The sequence below is a fragment of the Camelus bactrianus genome, unplaced genomic scaffold (genome assembly GCF_048773025.1).
Source record: "Camelus bactrianus isolate YW-2024 breed Bactrian camel unplaced genomic scaffold, ASM4877302v1 HiC_scaffold_20, whole genome shotgun sequence".
In the NCBI taxonomy this organism is placed as follows: domain Eukaryota; kingdom Metazoa; phylum Chordata; class Mammalia; order Artiodactyla; family Camelidae; genus Camelus; species Camelus bactrianus.
In genome coordinates, this window is record NW_027413934.1 from 12,501 (window position 1) to 34,456 (window position 21,956).

General features: G+C 50.7%; 1 protein-coding gene, 1 long non-coding RNA gene and 1 other non-coding gene across 7 annotated transcripts in view; 1 reads left to right on the top strand and 2 right to left on the bottom strand.

Annotated features, from left to right (window-relative positions):
- The window catches only part of LOC141576704 (uncharacterized), a 7,379-nt gene extending 1,024 nt beyond the window's left edge, over window positions 1–6,355 (top strand). The window contains exons 2-4 of one of the 4 annotated variants that reach the window (XM_074360129.1): window positions 3,224–3,308; window positions 3,560–4,351; window positions 4,642–6,355. In XM_074360129.1, coding sequence (XP_074216230.1) covers window positions 3,224–3,308; window positions 3,560–4,330 — 856 coding nt within the window. In that variant the 3' untranslated portion in view covers window positions 4,331–4,351; window positions 4,642–6,355. Of the gene's footprint in view, window positions 1–125; window positions 3,309–3,559; window positions 4,352–4,641 lie in introns of those variants that run through there. The other 3 variants (XR_012505118.1, XR_012505117.1, XR_012505119.1) reach the window with 3 other exon arrangements.
- An 827-nt stretch (window positions 6,356–7,182) lies between these two features.
- LOC141576705 (uncharacterized) lies at window positions 7,183–12,498 on the bottom strand. Of its 2 annotated transcripts, none has more exons than XR_012505120.1 (3): window positions 10,210–12,498; window positions 9,048–9,205; window positions 7,183–8,659 (listed from the first exon to the last, which is right to left on the bottom strand). It is a non-coding gene; the product is annotated as an uncharacterized LOC141576705 (long non-coding RNA). The 2 variants fall into 2 exon arrangements; XR_012505121.1 differs by lacking the exon at window positions 7,183–8,659 and adding an exon at window positions 8,702–8,906.
- On the bottom strand, window positions 10,275–10,383 carry LOC141576707 (U6 spliceosomal RNA). Its single transcript, XR_012505123.1, has one exon. It is a non-coding gene; the product is annotated as a U6 spliceosomal RNA (small nuclear RNA).
- Window positions 12,499–21,956: the final 9,458 nt, after the last annotated feature.

The window sequence follows — 21,956 nt, forward strand, 5'->3', positions numbered from 1 at the left end:
TTGTTGTTGTTGTTGTTGTTGTTGGGTTTTTTGTTTATTTCAACTTTGATTTCATCATTCACACCATTGGTTTTTCGATAGCATGTTGTTTCATCTCCATGCTTCCCCCCCCCCCCCCCCCCCGCCTTTAGTTAGCCTTTAGTTGGCTTCTGTGACTCACTTGTACGTTTTGGAGTTCGGTTGACCCTGTTTGGAAGTCTATTCACCTATGGCTATAACTGTTTGTATGAAACAGATAGTAATAGAATCTCAAACCCATCTAAAAGAGAAAGAAAGGAAGGAGAAGGGGGGAAAAAAAAAGTCTCTATTATTTTCTTGCTTCCCTCTGCCACTCTTAATGATTTAGATGTCTTCTTTTTACAATTTTGTGTTTATTCCGTTTGGAATGAATGGTAGTGATCACCTTTCCGGTGATGAGTGGTCTCATTTTTGTACCATCCTCCTTCTTCTCTATTTAGAGTAGACCTGTTGATGTTTCTTTTAGCATGGGTTCAGTGTTGCTAAACTCTTTTCGTTTTTGCTTGTCTGTGAAGTTCTTTACCTCCCCTTCTATTCTAAAGGATAGCTTTGCTGGATAGAGTATCCTAGGCTGCTTCTTTTTGTTTGTTTTGTTTTGTTTTGTTTTGTTTTGTTTTGTTTTTCATTCAAGAATTTCAATAGATCTTGCCACTCCCTTCTGGCCTGTAGTGTTTGTGTAGAGAAATCCGCTGAGAGCCTTATGGGGGTTCCCTTGGAACTCACTCTTTGTTTTTCTCTTGCCTAAAGGCATTTAGGATCATTGCTTTATCCTTGACTCTGGCCATCTTGATTAGCCTATGTCTTGGTGTGGGCCTGTTTGAGTTCTTTCTGTTGGGTACCCTCTGAGCCTCCTGGACTTGGATATCTGATTCCTTCTTTAGATTTGGGAAATTTTCAGTCATGCTTTCTTCGAATACCTTTTCGGTCCCCTTGGTTCTTTCTTCCCCTTCTGGAACCCCTATTGTGCGTAGATGGGCACGCTTTCGAGGGTCCCTTAGGTCCCTAAGATGGTTTTCGTTGTTCTTTATTGGTTTTTCTCTCAGCTGTTCTGATTGGGTTCTTTCTGTTGTCCTGCCTTCTAGGCCACTTATTCGTTCCTCTGCGTGATCTAGCCTGCTTTGGACAGCCTTTAGACCAGTTCTCATTTCAGCCAATGAGTTGACCAGTTCTCCTTGACTCTTCTTTATAGCTTCGATTTCGTTTTTGACGTATAGTATATCTCTCAACACTATCTCTTGGAGTTCCTTCAGGACTTGGATCACTCCTTTTTGGAAATCTTGATCGAGCAGGCCATCCACGTCTATTTCATGGATCGTGCTTTCAGGGAATTTCTCTGGCTCTTTTAATTGGGAGTGGTTCCTCTGCTTCTTCATAATGCTCCTATCTCTCTGGCACTGTGGCTTAAGGAGTATCAGTTATCTATTGGGGTCCTTAAGGAGTTTATGTATTTATCGAAAGCCTACGCAGGCATAAAACTTTAAAAGAGAGAGGGGGATAGGGGGAGAGAGAGAGAGACAGAGACAGAGACAGAGGGGGAGAGGGAGAGAGGGGGGTGGGGGCAGGATGTTAAAAGAATGGAGAAAAAAAGGTTTGAAAACAGTGTACGATCAATAATAGAAGAGCAAGTTGAAGCAGAATAGCAATTGAGTTGAGACGTCTTCTAAAAGCCTTTAAAAACAAATAGAAAAGATCAGAAAATAATATACAATTGTTTCAAAAGTAAATTTTTAAAAGGTAATCGGAAATAGAACAGATTTTAACAAAAGATAAAACAGAGGATTTTAAAAGACGGGAGAAAGAAAAGGTTTGAAGACGGTGTGTAATCATGAATAGAAGAGTAAGTGGAAGCAGAATAGCGATCGAGTTGAGACGTCTTTTAATAACCTTAATAAAAAGGAGGAAAAAAATCGAGAAACAATATTTGAAACCTGTGAATAACCAGTAACAGGAGATCAAAACCAAGAGAATGAAAAAGGGAAGGGGGTGGATGTTTAAAAATAATAATAATGAAAAGACTTGAAATGAAACATTTAAAAGGGATTAAAACCGTAAACGTATACGACTGTTCAAAAGTAAAGGTTAAAAAGGTAACAGAAGGTAAAACCGATATAAAAGAGATTAAAAAAGACAAAGGAAACGAAAAAAAAAAAAAAAAAGAGGAAAAAAAAAAAAAAGGATGTGTTCTCCTGGAGACGGTGCGCTCTTAACGGTTTCACCGAGAAGTCTTTCTGTCGTCGCCCTGTTTCGTGAACTCAGCTTGCTTTTTCCGCGGGCCCTCTGTCGGCGCCCTCGTCTGTGCTGCCCTCGGTGCCTGTGGGCAAGTAGATCGCGCCCCCTCCTGGCACCGCGTTCGGATGCTGCGTTCCTGCCGGGAAGGAGGGAGGGTGGCTGGCCGCCTGCCCTCTCCCGGCGCCGGTCGCTCCGCTGCTCTGTGCGGCTGTGTGCTCCGCCTCGGGTCGGCGCTCCTCTCCGTAGGTGGGCTCGGGGAAGACCGTGGAACCGCCCCGCCCCTGCTGCATTCCAAAACTCGGCTCCTTCTTAGTCTTGGTGGCGCGAGTTCTCTGAGGTACCGGGGCAGATATATAATATCTGCCTCAGGCTGAAAACGAGTCTCAGTCCTGCCTAGGAGGTTGCAGAGCCCACGGGTGCGGATTCGAGTCTCGGCCCCGCCCCCGCTCCCGCCCCCGCCCGCGCGCTGCGCGCCGCGCGCCAGGGGCTATGGCGGCTGTGGCTGCGCCCCGCCTCTCTTCTCGCGAGAAGGGCCGGTGATGGCGCCGCGGGTCTGAGGAGATGGAGGCTACGGCGCCCCTCCCCCCAGGGCACACCGGCCGTGTTGCTTTGCCTTTCTTTCCCCGTAATGGACGGGTTGGGGGGGCGGGTTGTTCTGCTCTGTATCCCCTCCCGGCCACGGCGCGTGGTGCCGCCGACACGGTCCTCTGCCCGGCTCGTGCGGCCTGTCCCGGCCCCCGGCTGCCGGCCTGCGACTCGGGCTGGGTGTCGCGGGGACCCTCTGTGCCCGTTTCACTTGGATCGGTCGGTCAAGGGGCGCTCCGGGCAGATCAGAGACTCGGAGGCTCCCCCACCGTCCCGTCGGCCTCTCCGTGGGAGAGGGGGAGGTTTGGCGAACGAGCCCTATTCCTCCTCTGCCGGTCCCTCCCGCACTGTTTTGCTTTTGACTCTTTCTTTTCTCCTTTTCTCCTACCAGATTTTGGGCGTCTTTGTCTTTCGAAGAGGGCGGTGTTCTGTCGGAGTTCCGCAGGTGGTCTGATTGGCCGAGTGGGTCCGTCGATGTGAGTTTTGGTGTATTTGTGGGAGAGGGTGAGCTACGAGCGTCCTTCTACTCCGCCGTCTTGCTTCTTCTCGGGTTATTTTTGAAGAGTAGGTGCTGGGGATTGAACCCTGGACCTTTATTTTTTGCATGCTAAGCATGGGCTGTACTGCCTGATCTCTAGACCCTCCCCACCGCAACCCCCCCCTTTCCCACCGCCTCCATAGTACTCGATGAATCTCCTACCTAGATATCTATGCTTCCTTGGAATAGGGCCGTCGTTTTCTTCATCGGATTGATGCACGTCTGTGGATTCGTCTCGTTTCTCTCCACTGCGGTGGGTGGCATCGGGGCGTGGGGTGGGGTGGAGTGCCGTGGGCTGGGAACAGTTCTTCACGTGTAGAGGTGGAGCGGAGCGATGAGGATGGTGACTGTTTCCCCGAGTGCTCGCGCCGGGTGATGGAGGCCTGTGGTCTGACTTGGAAGAGGACTCGGGTGACCAGAACAGAGCCCGTGTGGGGTCGTTGTGGAGGGAGGAACTCCACCCCCCCCCCCCCAGCCCCAGCCAAGGCACTCGTACCTCATCGAGGGACGGTCGGCCGAAAACAAACGAAAGCTGTCAGAGGTTTGGGGGTGGGGGTGAAGGTGTGTGTCTGTGTGTGTGTGTGTGTGTGTGTGTGTGTGTGTGTGTGTGTGTGTGTGTCTGTGTCTGTGTCTGTGTGTCTGTGTGTCTGTGTGTGGTGTGTGTGGTGTGTGTGTGTGGTGTGTGTGGTGTGTGTGTGTGTGTGTGTGTCCCCGTTCCCCGTACCACGGTCTCTGGTCGAGGCCCCCCCGAGCGGAGAAACGCACGCCAGGTTGTCCGGCCGCGTGTCCCTGCCACCCAGAGATCCCGAACCGTCCCGCTCGCTCCCCTGCCATGTGCCATGTGCCACCTGCCTGTCGGCCGGGCGCTATTTTAGACCCTGCGAAGAAGTCGACCGGACGGACGGGCCGGGCCGGGCCGGGCCGGGCCGGGCCGGGCTGAGCCGAGCCGAGCCGATCTGAGCCGAGCCCGTCCAGGCTGGGGTGGGTGGTGCTGGGTTCAGAGGAGTGGGGTACAAGCGGGAGGCGGGCGTCGATGGAGGGGAGGGGGAGGGGGAGGGGGAAGGGAGAGGAAAGGGGAGGGGAGGGGGAGCAGGGATGACGATGGTCTGGGGCTTGGCTTGTGGGGTGGGGGTGGGAGGGATGGTAGCCATCCTATGACTTTCTCTCCCTACCCCGCCTTTTGCAAGTCTGTTCGAGTGACAAGGTGGTGCTGGTTTCTGGCTGGTGCACACCATAGTGATTCTGTTCTTCTTTTTCCTGGTCTTTTTCAGGAACCCTCGTCCCGAGGGACTGAATCTAGTGCCCTGTGCTGCGCGGTACGACCTAGGGGTCGAATCTGCCAGGAGAGGACTTACAAGGATTTGGAGGATCCTGGAAAACTGCTACCATCCAGAATCCTACATGGATGTTCAAGATCTTGTGGATGGACGGACGGACGGACGGAAGACGGATCGAATGGAGGCCCCGCCCCATCCCCTGGACCCCTAGGCCCAGGAGGATCGTGATGGGTCTGGAAAGGACTCTTCCGACGAGGGTCTCGGGATGGACTTTCTCGGTCCGCGGAAGGTGTTTCTGCACAAAGAGGAAGAGAGGGGCGTTCTCGGCCAGAGAGCCCGAACCGCCTCCTTTCAGGGATCCGCTCCAGTCAGGGTTGGGGTCGGGGTCAGAACGCAGCCACCGACAGCTCCCCTCCCTCGTCTTGGCTCTCCAACTTGGGAAACCCTCCTCCCTGCCCCCTCACCCATCTTCTCGTCAGCCGGCCTCCAGCTTCCCCGTGCCAACCACCTCTCTCATGCTGCCGGACTTTCCTCCTCCTTGGGCTGCCAGGAAGCTCTCCCGCTCCTCCACGTGCTTTGGCTTGGAATCCCTGACAAACACAAGCGGTGCTGGTGGGCGGGGCCGCGGGCCGTGGCAGAAGGACTCCCTTCATCTTATGGGAGCGATTTTTATCTCCATAGAGGTGGCGATTGAGAAAACACATAAAATCACTCAGAAGAATACCCATGTGTAGTGTCCCTGACCTAGATCCGTGTCTGTCTGTCTGTCTGTCTGTCTCTCTCTCTCTCTCTGCCTCTCTCTCCATTTCGCTATTCTGTGTGTGTGTGTGTGTGTGCGCGCGCGCGCGCATGCGTGTCTGTCTGTCTCCCTTGTCTCTCTTTCCTCTCCTCTCCCCTCCTCTCCTCTTCCCTGTTCTCCCCCCTTCCCCCTCACCCCTCCACTCCTCTCTTCTCCCCTCCACTCCTCTCCTCTCCCTCTTCTCCTCTCCCCTCGCCTCTTCTCATTTCCCCTCCCCTCCCCTCTTTTCCCTCCTCTCCTTTCCTGTCCTCTCCCCTTTTATCCCTCCTCTCCTCTGCTCTCTCTCTCTCTCTCTCTCTCTCTCTCTCTCTCTCTCCCCCCTTCACTTCCCTCCCTCCTCCCTACCCCCCCAACCCCTACCTTCACAGGGCCTCATAGATTGCAATCGGTTTCCATGAAATGTGATGAAGAGGGAATGAATTTTAGAATGATATCCCCATGCCATCGAATCCTTCTTCCCCAGGGATAGCGACTTATTTGTGGTCGTGTTTGTTTTTGTTTTTCTTGTTGTTGTTTTGGGGCGCATCGAGGGCGCAGGAGGCGTTGGGAGTGAGGGTGATGTTTCTCTTTCTGTCTGTCTCCTCCTTAGGAAGGATTTTAAGAGGAGGGAGGACCCACAGAAATCTACCATCTTGTCTCGTACTGCAGCTGTGTTTGAGCTTCCTATACGATCTGGGCGGAACACTCCCCACCCTCACCTCAAGCCGCCATTGCCGCCCCCTCAGCCCCCCTGCACCCCCGTCCAGTCCCACACTTGGGGCGGTGGTTGGGCATAGGGGGATGTTGGCGGGGTGGTGGTTGGTGGGGGGTGGGGTGGTGGAGGAAACCAGAAAACAGACCACTGTGGCACGTGGGTGACTGGGGCTTCAGGGTGAAGGAGGATGAATAAAATGGCCGGAATTAGGCTAACGGATTGCTTCTTCTTTTTTTGGCGGGGGGGGGAGGGGAGGATCATTAGGTCATTCATTCATTCATTTGCTGGGGGGGGGGGTGTCATTCGGTTTCTTATGCTCGCCCTGAAAACGGTCAACTGTCCTGACTGACTGGTTGCTGCTCACGGTTCCAGGCCTGTTGTTGAAACTGGAAGCTATCGATCTTACTGTTTCTACTGTATTTCACTCATTGAAAGTCATCATCATGCTGGGTCTCTGAGTCTTTCTCCGAGGAGAAGGTCGGTCACGGGACTAGTGACCTGACAAAATAGCCTGAGTGACCAAGAAGGCCACACCTTGAGTGCTTATGAGATAACGAGATCTAACCACCAGCCTCTATAGAATGGGTCACCTGGAGGCATCGTGACACCATTCTGAGTCTTCTGATGAGAAAACGATTCTGTGGATGGTGATCGATGCCCGATTGTTTGAGCTATGGCTCTAGAACCACCCCACCCACTCCATCCCCAAGGTGGGTACACAGTTTTGAAGACGCTAGCCTGCTGTGAATCCCCTTTGCCCGGCAGAGCGATAAAATGGCCTCTTTGCTTCTAAGCTCCAAGACCTTGTCTCTGGATTCTTGGGCTCGTCGGGGACGGGGGCCGAACTTTTGGCAACAAGCGTGCTTCAGAAACAGCGGATGCCCGAGAAGGACACTCTGCCTCTCCCTCTTCTTCCGGGCCTGAAATGGGGAGGAAAAAAAAATCGCTTCCCCTGGAAGCCGGAGTCCGGAGCCCGCCATCCGGAGGGACTTCTGGCTTGGCCTTCTCCTGGGGTGGGGGGGAGGGCACGCCACTGCACGTGTTCTTTGTCAACTCCCTGTTTCTCTCTTCTCGAGTTATCTCTTTGGGACGGCTCCCACACTGGGTGAAAACAGACAGACTGGCTGGTATGTCTCCCTACCCCACCCTTCGCCCCCAAATGACTGATCTCCTGTCCCATCAGAATCACCACTTGTTTTCCAACGTGGCTTTCTTGGATCCTGGAGGACTTGTAAAGGAAAAGCCCAGCTGGGCTAACAAGCTAAAGTCACAAATCTAAGTGTGATAAGTGTCCGTTTACTGATCTAAGTTCTGCTGGGCTAACTCGTAAATCTGAAGTTTAGTGTCAGTTTACTGGGCTAACAAGCTAACTCGTAAATCCAAGCTCAACAAGTGTCAGTAACGTGATCTGTTCCAAATTGATAAGCTCCAGTGTACTGATCCTTTGCTTTTTGTTGTTTGAGCCTTATTGGCGAATAGACCCATATTTGTAATTAACCCTATGAAACCTCATGTGCACGTCTTGGAGGTGCTCAGAGCTTCGGAGCAGAAGCCCCTCTGAGCCCGCCGGCGTAATAAATCTGAGTACTCCAACCCTCCGAGTGGTGCTTGTTTCTTGGCTGGCCTGTCATTTCCGTAACAGACTGATATCAACTTAGAGCCAAGATGGGCGCAGAACTGAAGGAGCTTCTCGGCTGGCCTAAGAAGCCTGTCGTCGTGATGTGGGAGGCATTCTTTACGAGGGACCTATCTGATTAAGTGCTTGACCGCCTTTTGGACTTTGAACCAACTTGGAGATAGGAACTAGGATGAGAGGGCACCCGAAATAGCTCAGCAAACTCTTCTCCATCCTTAGAAGACAGACAGACAGACAGACAGACAGACAGACAGAGTGTGTGTGTGTGTGTGTGTGTGTGTGTGTGTGCGCGCGCGCGCGCGTGTTTGTGCGCGTGCGGGGGTGTGGGAGAGGGAGGAGATGACGTCAGCGTACTGGACACTGTTTCAGTGACATGGGGAGTGCTGTCAACTAGGAAGGAACGTCATGTATTCTTCAGCCTTGTGTCTGTACAGGTGGGTACACTCAGGGTTCCAGAAAGGATGGGATATTCCTGGCAGTCGTCTACTGCCCTGGCATCGAGGGCTGGCTGGCTGGCTGGCTGTCATCCAAAGTGGAGGCTCTCGTGAAAGGGACAGAACCGAGTCCCAAGGAGATGCCTCCTTCACTGACTTTCATGCAAACACAGTGGACCACAGCCTCCGGAAAGAGGGTGGGTGGCACACGTGGCCCCAGTCTGTTCTGTCCATTCGGCAAATGGCCTGGGTTAGGGGAAACCCAGCATGGCGACCATCCGACAGGCCGACCCACCGACCCACGGACGTGCTCGGTTTCTCCCAGCTCCCTGGATGACCTCCCCCACCCACCCCCACCCCACCCGCATTCCTTCACCCACCGTGGTGTCTGGTGTCAGGGCACTTGGAAGATGACTCCCATTGTTCAATAGACAGGGGCAGGAAGATTCCTATAGGACCGCAAAAACAGTCAACTGGCCATACACACATACATACATACGTACAAACGTTTTGTCCCCAGAGGCCTCAGACCTCCTCTCTCTGGACCCGCTGAACCCCAGTAACTGGCCCCCATTCAACTGCCACATAGTAGGGGTCATCCAGACGTTCTTGGGATGGTAGGTATGACTTCCAAAGGGGTTGAAGCCTTCCTTCCCCCGCTGCAAGCCTGATGCCATCAGCATGGCCAGGACACTGCTACAAACAAACAAACAAACAAACAAACAAACAAACAAACAAACACACACACACCACCACCACCACCACCACCACCAACAACAACAACAACAACGACGACAACAAAAGACAAACACATGCGTATGTGACTTGGGGACATACTTTCCGCAGCCTCCAGGGACGAAGGCACTCGCTTCGCTGGGTAAATCCTACGAGGCTTCACTAAAGCGCTTGCCAACTTACTTCTCAGAAGGATCGATCTCTGCCCCCATCACCCGCCATCATCAGGCAAGGTCGTCAGAATCCATGGGAGATATAGACTAGAAGAAGAAGTAGAGGAAGGAGGAGGAGGAGGTGGAGGAGGAGAATCAGTGACATGAGGTGTGTACGACTTCTTGTCTCCAAGAGGATTGAGTTTTAAATTTTTTTCTTTTCAGATACAAGGGAAAATAAACTTTTGTTTTTTCCCCTTCCTTCCCTTTTAGAGGCGGACACCCACATGGTAAATATCATACCTCTGTCAGCAGAATGGAACCCTTTCTCTTTTTCTCCCTCCCTGACCCTTCTGGGATTCAGAAATCCTCCGTGAGGATTTTTCTATTCTTGGCAGCAGAGTTATTAGCATCATTGACTTGGAGGCAAAAACTTAGGTTTCCATTAAACTGGGATAGACATGCATGGATAAGAGATACTAGTGCTACTCGTTTTCCTTAGGGTTCCCCTGTGTCTGTGGTGTGTGTGTGTGTGTGTGTGTGTGTGTGTGTGTGTGTGTGTGTGTGTGTGTGTGTGTGTGTCTGTGTGTCTGTGTCTGTGTGTCTGTGTGTCTGTGTCTGTGTCTGTGTCTGTCTGTCTGCCTGCCTGCCTGCCTGCCTGCCTGCCTGCCTGCCTGCCTGTTTATTGTAGGAACTCTCTGTCAATGGAAGTATAGTTGACTTACAATGTTGTGTTCATTTATGACGTACGGCATAGTGATTCACTTATTCACACACACACACACACACACACACACACACACACACACACACACACACACGTATACTTTTTCAGGATAGGTTATTACAAGCTATTGAACATAGTTCCCTGTGCTAGACAGTAGGACCTACTTGTGTACCTAGTTTGTATAGGGTGGTTTATATCTGCTAATCCCAAACTCCTGATTTATCCCTCTGCCCTCCCCCATTCCTCCACCCTACCCTGTCCCCTGTGTTAACCATCGGTTTCTTTTCCATGTCTGCGAGTCCAGTCTGTTTCTGGTTTGTAAATAGGTTCCTTGGAGTCTTTTTAAAATGGAGTTATTTATGTATGGATGGGTGTCTTGACTTACTTTCAGATCCCACCTAGAAGTGATGGCATAGGATATCTGTCTTCCTCTGGGTGACTGACATCACTAAAGCTACGGAACTCTTCACGTATGTGCGTGTGTCGTCCACGTTCAGGGGCCGTGCTGATCTTCTCTGGATGGTTCCCGTGTTAGTCGATGTGCTGTGGCAGCAAGCGCTTGCCTTAGGGTTTTTGTCTCAACCTGAAAGCCGGCCCGGAGACTGAAGGTCTTCTAGTTGCCTCCACTATCTGCCTAGGACCATCTCCACGAACGTTTCCCATTTTCTCTCACCCTTTTGTCTTGGCATCATTGAGTACTAAAATGCTCCGTCTCCTGAAGCCCTGCAGACTGAAGCTGGACAACGGGAGGTAAACGTCAGAGAAATGGCCACAACAGCTCCTGTGGAAACCATCCTAGGGCCTGTTTTTGGAGGAGCCGCTCAGAGAGTTGAGCCGAACACCCCAGGACATCATCAGAGGCATTTCAAACTGCTCGAGCCATTTCGATGACCCCGATGTGTGGAAATCTCCTACTAGACTGACCCCCTACTCCCGGCCCTGAATCTGGTTTCTCATCTGCTCCAATGATTAACTTTTGTGCTGTACTTTGGTTTTCCACACAAGTGCCTCTTAGGCGATACCTGACTGCTTGCTCCCTAGGCCTAGCTTCAGAAGCCCATCGACACCACCGCCTCCTGAGACGAGATACTACAACTGTTTCCTTGAACAGACCTGTTCTCAGAACTAAGAAACTGGGTCCATGAAACGCAGGCCCTCTAGGAAACTATTCCCTCCCTCCTGCCCCCACACCACACGCACGCATGCACGCTCAGACGCACGCACGCACGCACGCACGCACGCATGGACGCACATGCACAGTCAACAGCCCAGCTTTTAATGTGTAAAACTTCCAGGGAAGTTACAGAATAGGGAAATGTTGGGGTCCAGAGTAGGCTGCCCCAAAATGTGCCCGATGGACTATGCTGAATGAAAGGGACTTCACAACTGGCCAAGGGGGAGGGTATAGGTCAGTGGTAGAGTGTGTGCTTAGCAAGCAAGCACAAGGTCCTGGGTTTAATCCCCAGTACCTCCGGTCAAAAATAAATACATAAAATCGAATTCCTCTCCCCGCCCCCCCCCCCCCAAAGTATACACTGCTGTATGTCAACTCTGTCTCAATAAAACTGGAAGAAAAAAAGGAAAAAAAAATGATTTAACAAAAGAAGGAAAGAAACAAACAAAGAACTGCCCGAGGCAAGAGGAACACTCTGGCCCTCCTTTCTGCCTCCCTGGAAGCAGGGGAAAAAGAATTTTGTTTTTTTAAAGTCTCCCATCCCAGAGGAATCTATCAAGTCAGAGGTCTGCTTCCATGCCCTTCCATGATTCTCAAACGGTGTAGTGGGGTTTACCCAGATTAGGAAAAGGAGGGGACTCCTTTGGCCTGAGACCAGGCGAGATTCTCCCCCTCCCTCCCGCCTCCCTCCGTGCAGTTGGGACGGGGTGGCCTAAGGGTGGGGAAATTGAAACCAAAGAACAAAAGCCGTTCAACAGAGAGGAGCCGGAGGCCAAGTCAAAGGCTCTGACCTGAGCACAGAGCTTTCTGCATTTGAATGAAGCGATTGAACGAGGCCCTGCCGAATGGATCCTCCTGACGTCCCCGCCCCCGCTTCCAGGAGACAGTCAGTCGATTTGGGACCGATCGGTGGAGAAGGCCTGTGAGGCGGCGGCGGCGGCGGTGGCGGCGGCGGCGGCGGAAGCAGCGGCGGGGGCGGGGGGGGGGGTGGTGCGCGGGCGGGGGCGGGACCAACGGTCGCTCCAACTCTGCCTGCCTGCCTGCCTGCCTGCCTGCCTGCCTGCCTGCCTGCCTGCCTGCCTGCGGGGCTGAGGCCTGAGGGCCACGCTGGTTCCTGCCACTCAGGGAAACTTCTGCGGGTGTTGCCGAAAGATCGCCCTCCCCGACCCCGTCCCTGACGAGCCAAATAACCCAGAGACAGGGTCTTAGAGTTTAGAAGAAAAGAGGCAGCTTGATTGCTTTGCTGGGCAAAGGGGACTCACAGCAGGCTAGTGCCCTCCAAACTGTGAACCCGTCTTGGGGTTGGGGTTTCATGCTTCTGTGGACGAACAGGTTGGAGCATGAAAGGGAATCACAACAGGCGGGAGCACAAAAGGTGCTCATGATCAACAAGGGTCTCTGATGAAACTTGCTCCTAAATCTGGATGAGTGTCTGATAACATGGGACCTCCTGGTGGTCTAGTAGGTCATCAGCCCGTGACCTTCTTTATCTGGTCAGACTCACCCGGCGGCACCAGCGCCACGGAGGAACTCGGGGTGGGGGGTGGGGGGTGGGAGGGGGCTGGTCGTTCTCCTGAGCTTATCCTCCCGTGACTCCCTTCCTGGGGAAAGACTCAGACGCCAAACATGATTGTCAAGTTGAACGATCAGAGGAAGGTCAAATCAAACAGTTAGAATCGACAACTTTAGCTGTTTTTAACAGTGGGCCTGGAGCTGGGAGCGGTGTCTGGTCAGTCGAGTTTGCTGATCGTTCTAAAAGCAAGCAGTAAGCATAAAGCCAAAAATTGGCTTAGCCTAAGTGCGGCCACTTCATGATTCCTCCTTCACTGGGGGCTGAGGCGTGGGGGAGGGCGGGGGTGGGGGACAGGACTGAGGTGGCGGCGAACTTCTCCGTGAATGCTCGGAGCCGAACTGCTCTCTGGGCCTAGGTCTGAAAAAGGCCTGAGTCTCAGCTATGACAGATTCTCTCTCTTTCTGGGCACATGGACTGACTCGCCCCGCATCCTCCCATCCTGTCAGACCCTTTGGACACACACCTCCACCTGAAGAGTTCTTTGGCCTCGTCCAGAAAAAACAAACACACGCACGAACAAAACCAAACGAGCACACAGAAACCCTGCTGATCTCCTTGGACCCCATTCACTTCGGAGAGTCCCTCTCGTAGAAATCCCCTCTGATCGATGATTTCACCACAGCCGCCTCCCTTTCTCCGGCACAGTGACCCCCCACCCCCACCCCTGCGTGGGCCCTGTCCCTCTACCTATCAAAAACCAAACCCCAGGAGAAAAGAAAATCAGAATGCTGTTTTGAGCCACTGGATCTGTGAAAGGAACCAAACAGAAAGCTGAAATAACCAAACCAGCCGAACACCAAAAGCGAACAGACAGATACCCCAGAAAGAAGGGCACGCTGACCCTTGCCCCTTTCCTTCCTGGAATCAGGACATAACATAGATCTACACCCCACCCCCCACCCCACCCTCCCCAGATGTCTTCTTTATGCCGGAACGAGAGTGACGTTCTTATTGTCAACGGTGCTGTTATGGAAATGACAGGCCGGCCAAGAAACAAGCACCACTCGGAGGGTTGGAGTACTCAGATTTATTACGCCGGCGGGCTCAGAGGGGCTTCTGCTCCTAAGCCTTGAGCACCTCCAAGACGTGCACATGAGGTTTTATAGGGTTAAGTACCAGCTTGGGGTATTCGGCCAATAGGCACGCAATAGCTTTAGCAACATCATTATCACGAAAGTAGAGGCAGTGAGGCAGCAAACCAACATTTCAAGGCCAGATATGTCTCTTTGAAAATCCAGCTGGCTAGCAAAATATGAACAGGGAATCAGCAAACCGGCACTTATTAATTTAGATTTACGAGTTAGCCCAGCAGAACTCAGATCAGTAATCCGACACTTGTTACACTTAGATTTGCGACTTAGCTTGTTAGCCCAGCTGGGCTTTTCCTTCACAGTGTAAAGCGGAGAAGGAGAGAATTCTGTACAAACAGACCTCGATGAAAAGAATCCTCACCCTCTTTTAGGCCCCCACCTCAACACACGTGCGCGCACACACACACACACACACACATGCATGCACGCACGCGCGCGTATAGTTACTCCTGTTCTCTCTCTTTCTCTCTCCCTCTTCCTTTCTTACTGATTTTTTAAAAATGTTTACTGATAACACAGAAAACAATTGCTTAAATGTTGTCCAGGAATGATATTCATTTTTGAAAACATGATATATATTGTAAAGGATTTGGGCTCCCTTAGAAAAATCCCAGTCCAGGCACGATTGTATAGCACCTCCTTTCACTTTCAAGTGTCTCATTTCAGACAATAAAGTAGCCAGTCATCTTCCTTGTGCATGACCTTTGTAACTGGCACAAGTCAAACGGCACAAAATTCAGACCCAATCTCCTGATCCATATGATTCTCATATTCTTTTTTTTTTTTTTTTTTAGCGAGTCCAGAAGCTATGGGTCTGTGCCAACCACCCGTGGCTGTTCACTATCCAGCATTTCTTCCATTATCTTTATGTTGTCCTGTTTCTTGGAAGTATTAGTGCAGCTACTTTTCCCGATGGTCTGTCTCTGTCTCTCACTCTTTTCTCCTTCTTTTTTTTTGGGGGGGGAGGAGGGGGATGGGTTTGATTAGGTTATTTATTTATTTTAATGGTGGTTCTGGGGATTGAACCCAGGGCATCATGCATGCTAAGCAGGCACTCTAACAATGATCTATATCCTTCTCTACACCGCCCCCCCGACCCTCCAGCACCGCCCCCCCCCGTCCCCGGCCAGGGCCTGTCTTTGCTCAACCCAATAGAAAAGCATTTATGTTTTGCCAGTTTCCTGGGTCCTTCTTTGTTTCATAAAACTGAGAAGAAATACACGTGGAAGTTCTCTCCTATGAATTGAACAGACTGAAGATCCTTTAAATAACCAAATGAGGTGGAAGTGCAGAGAGTACCATACGGGAACACACCGAGGCACATCGTCATCAAATTGACCAAAACTAAGGATAAGGAGAAAATATTAAAATGAACGAGAGAAAAGCAGCAAATAACATACAAGGGAACTCCCGTAAGGTTATCAGCTGATTTTTCAGCAGAAACTCTACAGGCCAGAAGTGGGTGGCACAACATACTTAAAGTGATGAAAGGGGAAAACTGACAGGTAAGAATACTCTATTCAGCAAGGCTCTCGTTCAGATTTGAGGGAGAAATCAAAAGCTTCACAGATAAACAAAAGCTACAAGATTTCAGCACCATCAAGCCGGCTTTACAAGGAATGATAAAGGATGGTCTCAAGTCATCAAATCCTAAGAAAAGAGAACAAAAAGATGACAGAGAAAGGGAGGGGGGGAGAGAGGGAGAGAAAGAGGGGGAGAGAGGGGGGGAGAGAGAGAGAGAGAGAGAGAGAGAGAGAGAAAGAGAGAGAGAGAGAGGGAGGGAGGGAGGGAGGGAGGGAGAGGAGACCTTCGAAAGATTGCTTTGCCTGTTTAGGGTCTTCCGTTGTTCCTTAAAAATTTTGAAATTGTTTGTTCTAGTTCTGTGAGGAATGTCGTGAGTATTTTGACAGGGGTTGCATGGAACCTGCGGATTGCTTTGGATAGTGTGGCCATGTTGATAGTATTGATTCTTCCAATGCAAGAGCACAAGGCATCTTTCCATTTCTTTGTGTCATTTCAGATTCTGGAGTATAGATAACCTCCTCGATTAAGTTTATTTCTAGGCATTTTACTGTTTTTGACTCAATGGAAGTGTTTATCCCAGTTATAAAATTCTGGTTTTTAAAGTGGAGGGGGAAAAATAAAAAGGAAAGGAAGGGCCACAAATGGCAAAATATCCTTCTTTCTCATGGGTGAATTGTATTCCATTACGTGTGTGTATGTGTGTGTGTGTGTGTGTGTGTGTGTGTGTGTGTGTGTGTGTCCCCTCTTCTTTATCTATTCAAATGTTGATGTGCACTTAGGATGCTTCCGTATCTTGGCAATCATAAATGATGTTGCTGTTAATAGCAGGGTGTGTGTATCTTTTTGAATTCATTCTTCTTTTGTGGTTGGCTTTATTCCTTTGATAAGTATGTAAGTTTAAAAAGCTAAAGCTCTAAACCTTCCTGGAAACAATGCACAGTACATATATGTAAATTAAAAATATATGTGCAGTAAAAACATTTTAAAAAAATAAATAAATAAAAAAGAACGAAAGACAAGGAAATTAGCTATCAAGCCGTGAAAGACATGGAAGAAACTTAAAAGACATCTTACTAAATCAAAGAAACCGGTCTGAAAATTGTTACCAACTGTACAATTCCAACCAAATGACATCCTGGAAAAGGCAAAGCTCTAGAAACAATCAAAAGATCATGGTATCCAGGGGTTTGGGGAGAGGGAGGGAAGGAGGAATGAACAGATGCAGCGTGAGGGATTTTTAAGGCGATGAAATTATTCTGTAGGATACCATAGTGGTGGCTGCATGTCATTGTACATTTGTCAAAACCCATAGAACGTACAACCTCAAGAGTGAACCGTCCTGTAAACTATGGACTTTGATGGATAATAACGTGTCCATGTCGGATCATCAGTTTTACCAAATAGGCCACACTGATGAGAGATGTTGAGGGGAGTGGAGGATATATGCGTGGGTGGGGAGGGCTATGTGAGAACTCTCTGTATTTTCTGCTCAATTCTGCTGTGAGCCTGAAACTGCTCTAGGAAATAAAGTCTATTAATCAAAAACAAAAACAAAAACAAAAACAGAAACAAAAACAAAAACAGAAACAAAAACAAAACACCCAAATGAGGTGAACCAGGATTCAGTCATCCAAAATGGAGCTGGACGGCCAGTGGGAGGAACTTTGTTGCAGACATAGTCCTGTTTCAGGGAGGGGGACGTTGTCCCCTCCCTCTACACATCTTGAGTTCTCTGGGCTGGACTGATCCAAAAATGGACCCCAGACGGATCGTTGAGCAGGAGCGACAGGGAACCTACTGTCTTTCATTCAAGCACTCATGTGTCCCCGAAGCAGGCAGCTTTTCTCCGTTTTAGGACAAGAAATCAGCCCTTTGTGCGAAATGGGCCGGGCTGAGAGCCTTTGGTTTTGGGTGACCCGTCCGTGAAGAATCGAGACGGAGTTTGGGTTTTGGGGAGGGGGGGAAGCCCCTGAAAGAAGTCACGAGGTTGGTTGGTTTCTCTAGGCTTCCGGGGCCTGAAGGCTCTCAGTGGGTGATCAGGGTGTTTTCCTAAGTCCAGATGCAGGGAGGGCACCCTCCACGGAAGTGATCGATTTCCCGCTTTCAGGGAGACAGAAAGAAGAGTCTGAGGGTCCCTCTTGCGTCTGCTGGCCCCTCGGCTTCTTCGGTCACTCTCATTTCTAACCCATCCGTGTGCCACGGAGGCACATACATGTTTGGGGTGGCCTCCCCTGGGTCCCGACACCGGCATCAATGGGGGGAGGGGGGGCATGAGTGGTCAGAACTGTATCAAGCTCAAGGGCACCACCAACCGGTTTCAAAAACAAATCTGCCAGCAGCTGCTAGCCGCAGCCTGGTCGTTTCAAAGTTCCCGCCTTGCTCTTGTGGTGTGTTTTCTTTCGTTTCCCCTTCTCCACTTGCCCCGTGGGGTAGTCTGATGACACACACTTCCAGTGCTTCTTTCTTGCATCTGTGTCTCCTGGGCTGCAGTCCTAAGAGCCCCCCCCATCGCCCCCGCCCCCCCAATCAACTCGTTTCTTTACCCTCCACCAGGTCTCCTGGCTTGGAAATCTCGGCTCACAGCATGTGTCTCGTGTCCTCTCTGAATTCACGGGCCCAGCCATCCACCCTAAGGAGACGGAGGGAGGGAAGGAAGGTTTTGACCTGGCGACCTTCCTTGCCGGCATCCTCCGGATTTGGGACCCTTCAGTGCGCCACCTGCCACCCGCCATACCACTCTCACCCTGAGGCCTAGCCCTCGGGGCTCCGTCCACGCGGAAACCTGAACGCGGACGGGCCTGGACGGTGGGCGGGGTGGGGGTGGGGGTGTGGAGGGGCTTGCTTCATCACTGCCGGAACCGTGGAGGCGACCGGGACAGACGCGTCCTTCAAGAGGTGAAGGGACACGTCGCCCGGGCTAGGTCCGTGCCACAGCATGTGATTTGGCTCTAAAAAGGAAACCAGGGACCCGTGGAGCCGAGAGACCTGTGGGAGACAGGCGGGGCCGTTTCTGCGTGCCCCTGACTCCCTGAAAGAAGCCAATCTGAAAAGGTGGCATCCTGTAGGGTACCGGCTCTGGATGACATTCATTCTCAAAAGGGCAAAAGCCCCAGAGAGGGTGAAAAGATGAGTGGGGTCGGGGGTGGTGGTGGTGAAGGTTGTCTGTGTGGGTGTGTGTGTGTGTGGGTGTGTGGGTGTGTGTGTGTGGGTGTGTGGGTGTGTGTGTTGTGGCGGGGGGTTGTTGATGAATAGGTGGAGCACAGGGGACTTTTAAGCAGCGAAACTCTCCGGTAGGTAGGTCCACGATGGGGTGAAAACCAACGTGTTGGATATGGCAATACCTAAGATGGGGTGAACTGAAAGAACCCTTCTGGGTGTCCCGCCCCTCAGCCGAAGTTTAAAGTCCTTCCTAAAGCCAGAAGGTAAAGACACACGAGAGCAATCTGAGGGGCCATCGCTGAGGAGTAACAGCGAGGCCAGTGAATCCAGTGAAAGACTGACTGACGTGGGGGCCTGGGTCCCTCGGCTCGACCCCCTTCCCCGGGAAACCGAAGCCTTCGACGCAGGGATGCGCTTTGACACGCTTCTGTCTCATCGGAGAAGGCTTCTTCTGCCTGGCATTGCGTGACGGGGCCGAGAAACCCGTCCTCTCCTCCTCTGCGTGAGGTAGCGGTCGCTCCCGCCTTTGCGCAGCGGTGAAGAAAGCTACCAGAAACACGGTTCTGCGTTTCTCTCGATACCGTGGGCGAGCGTCACGGCTTTTCCTTGCGTTCCACCATGCAGTCAGATAGCATTCTCAAAACTAAGCGTGCCATGCAAATTTTCCTTTTCCTTTTTTAAAGTGACTGTCAAGAACTTAGGCAGCATCGAGTGAAAACGTTGGGCACCTTCATCTCTTGGTTTGTATGGAGCCAGCTAGGTCATCAGACCCACGTCACCATGATTTCTGAATTCTAAGATCCTTTCCAATCCATGATATTGTACATTCCTGGGTCATGGGATGTCACTATGGCTGATCAGGTCAAAGGGAATGTGTCCCTCCAGAGCACTTATTAACACGTCAGTTTATTTAAACGACAACAAAGGAAATTCCCTTCGGGCGATATTCATTCCACACGCTAAAGGAAAGCGATAGGTTGTGTGCCTGAGCCCACACAGTGTGACGCAGGAACGGGGTGGGGGTTGAGGGAGGAGGAACTCTGGCTAGTGTCCGGGACCTAACGGGAGATAGAGTGGAGGATTTTTGCCCTTCTTCAGGGACAGGGTGAATCGGCCCGAGGTTGCCTTGTGCGCTCAGAAAGAGGGCCTTTACCGGATGCCCCGAGCAAGCAGACTTTTCTTTTCTTCTTCTTCTTCTTTTCTTTTTTCAGTTTTATTGACATAGGTTTGACATACAGCCCTCTATCAGTTTCAGGTGTACAGCACAATGATTTGACTTCCATAGACTGTGAAGTGATTATTAGGTAACTTTAGTGACCAGGAAACAACGATATGTTAAAAGGGGGTTTAATCAACAGAACTGCTATTTCTGATGATCATCTATTCCTAAGAGAAAGGACAGATGAACACTCCAAAATGCAGCAAGTGCATAGTCACAGAATGATGAACAATCTTTACCCGTGCCGACGTTTTGACGCCAGGATACGTGGAAAGCTGAAGTTTTAGAGCATAGAAATATTTGGCTCTCCATTTGACCTGGAAATCTCCTTGTTGGAAAGAAGCTAATTTCTCCTCCTCATCCTCGTCCTCCTCGTCCTCGTCCTCGTCCTCGTCCTCCTCCTGCCTTTTTAACTAAAAAAATAAAAAAATAAAATAAAATAAAAATTTTTTAACAAGAAGTTTTTATCTTTTTGGAGGGGGGACGGGTCATTAGGTGTCTTTATCTACGTTTCAATTAATTATTTAGATTTATTATACGTTTTCAGTGGTGGCACTGGGGACTGAGCCCAAGGCCTTGTGCATGCTGAGCACGCACTCTACCGCAGAGCTCTACGCTTTCCCAGAAAGGAGCAAATTTCTAAACATAGAACTGGATGAGTAGGTCAGCTTTTTGATCTCATAGAAGCAGCGGCCCAGTTCTCTGGGGGGAACCCTCCTTATCTTGTCCATCTCGACAACGTCAGAAACGTCTGTCTGCATAGCCCACAGTGGCCTGAGACTGAGGCCAGGGGGCTGAATCAGGTAGAACCTGAAACCGAATGGAAGAAACAAACAAACAAAAAAGGGTGGGGAGGGGCACGCGGAGGCCTTTTTAAACGTACACACTGCTGCGTGGTCTCCCTCGTCGAAACTCTAATTCGCAGCCTTCTTAAGGAGAAATATACACCTGAAACGTCTTTTTTCCACACAGAGTTTAAAAGCTTTCACCCTCCGAGCCGAAAAACCTTACCCGTCCCATCGGTTCTTTCTGAGTGAGTGGGTTCTCTAGTGTCCTACGCGTCTGCTGGGAAACAAGCTGCTGGAGAACCAGCAACTAGAAACCAAGCTGCACCAGCATTTCCATGAGCGTAAAATCTTACATTCACACTTACTTGCTTAAAAATGCACACGCCTGCTTTGTTTTCATGTTTTACACAGTCGATGACCCATAACATGTATGATGCTCAAGAAATTGTGTGAGGGGCAATCCTGAGATTGACCGTGAGGGCGCAACAGATGGCAGATATTTCCTTAGGGTAAAACAATGGACGGTCATGGGAAGCCAGATCATCCATTAACAGAACTTGGTTCTGGCAGGAAAGCATGTGGTTTAACCCCGGGGAAATATTTGCTATCTCGAGATGTCCCAGAGGCAATCACAGGATACACTTAGAAATTTTGCATCCCCCGAGGAGGGTGATTGTTCCTGGAAGGGATAGGCCTGAAATGAATCAGTTAGCCAGCAAGCAGAACTTCGTGCTTCTGGCATGAAATATCTAAAGCCCCACCTCTTTGATCGCATTCCTTTTTTTTTTTTTCCCTGAGCCGTATACTCCCAATAAACAGGATGTCGACCAGGCTTTTGGCACTCTAGATCCACGAGACCTTGAGTCCCCTGGTCCCATTTTCGCTCTTTACTTGGTCTCTTTGTTTCTTCATTCTTGCGTCGCCCGTCCTCAGACACGGTCCCGAGCTGCGCTGGACGCAGCACCCGTCCTACCCGACTCGTGAGTGACCTATAGTTTTTAAATGAAAGCTACAAAATCTCTGGTCATGTCGATCTGCTGGTCTCGTCTGTATGAGACAGGGCAGTACCTGAGTTTCAGAGACACACACAGACACACACACAGACACACACACACACACACACACACACACACACAGACACACACACACACACACACACACACACACACACACACACACACACACACACACACACACAGACACACACTCTAAAGGGAACAAAGAACAAAGAAAGATAGAGAAAGAAAAAGAAAAAGGCTCAGGGGAATAAAGGATTCGCTTGCTCTCTGTGACATGACCCAGTAGACCTAGTTGTCACGAGACAGGAAGCTCAACTCTCCGTGTTTACATTATCTGTTCCTGAGCTTTCTTGCAGAAAATTCTCATGCGTTTCTTTCCCCTCACGGAAGTCTTCTCTATTCCCCACAGAGCCTGGGGCGATGGCTCTTCACCCTGGAGCCGCCTGCGGCCGATCCAAGATATCGGATGATTTATGGAAGTGATCAGTGATCCTGAGACAAAGCCCTTCCTTTAGGTAGAAAAGCATGGCCCCTGCTGCTCAGGGAGCTGGCACTCCCCCTCCCTCTCCCCTCATGCCACCTTCT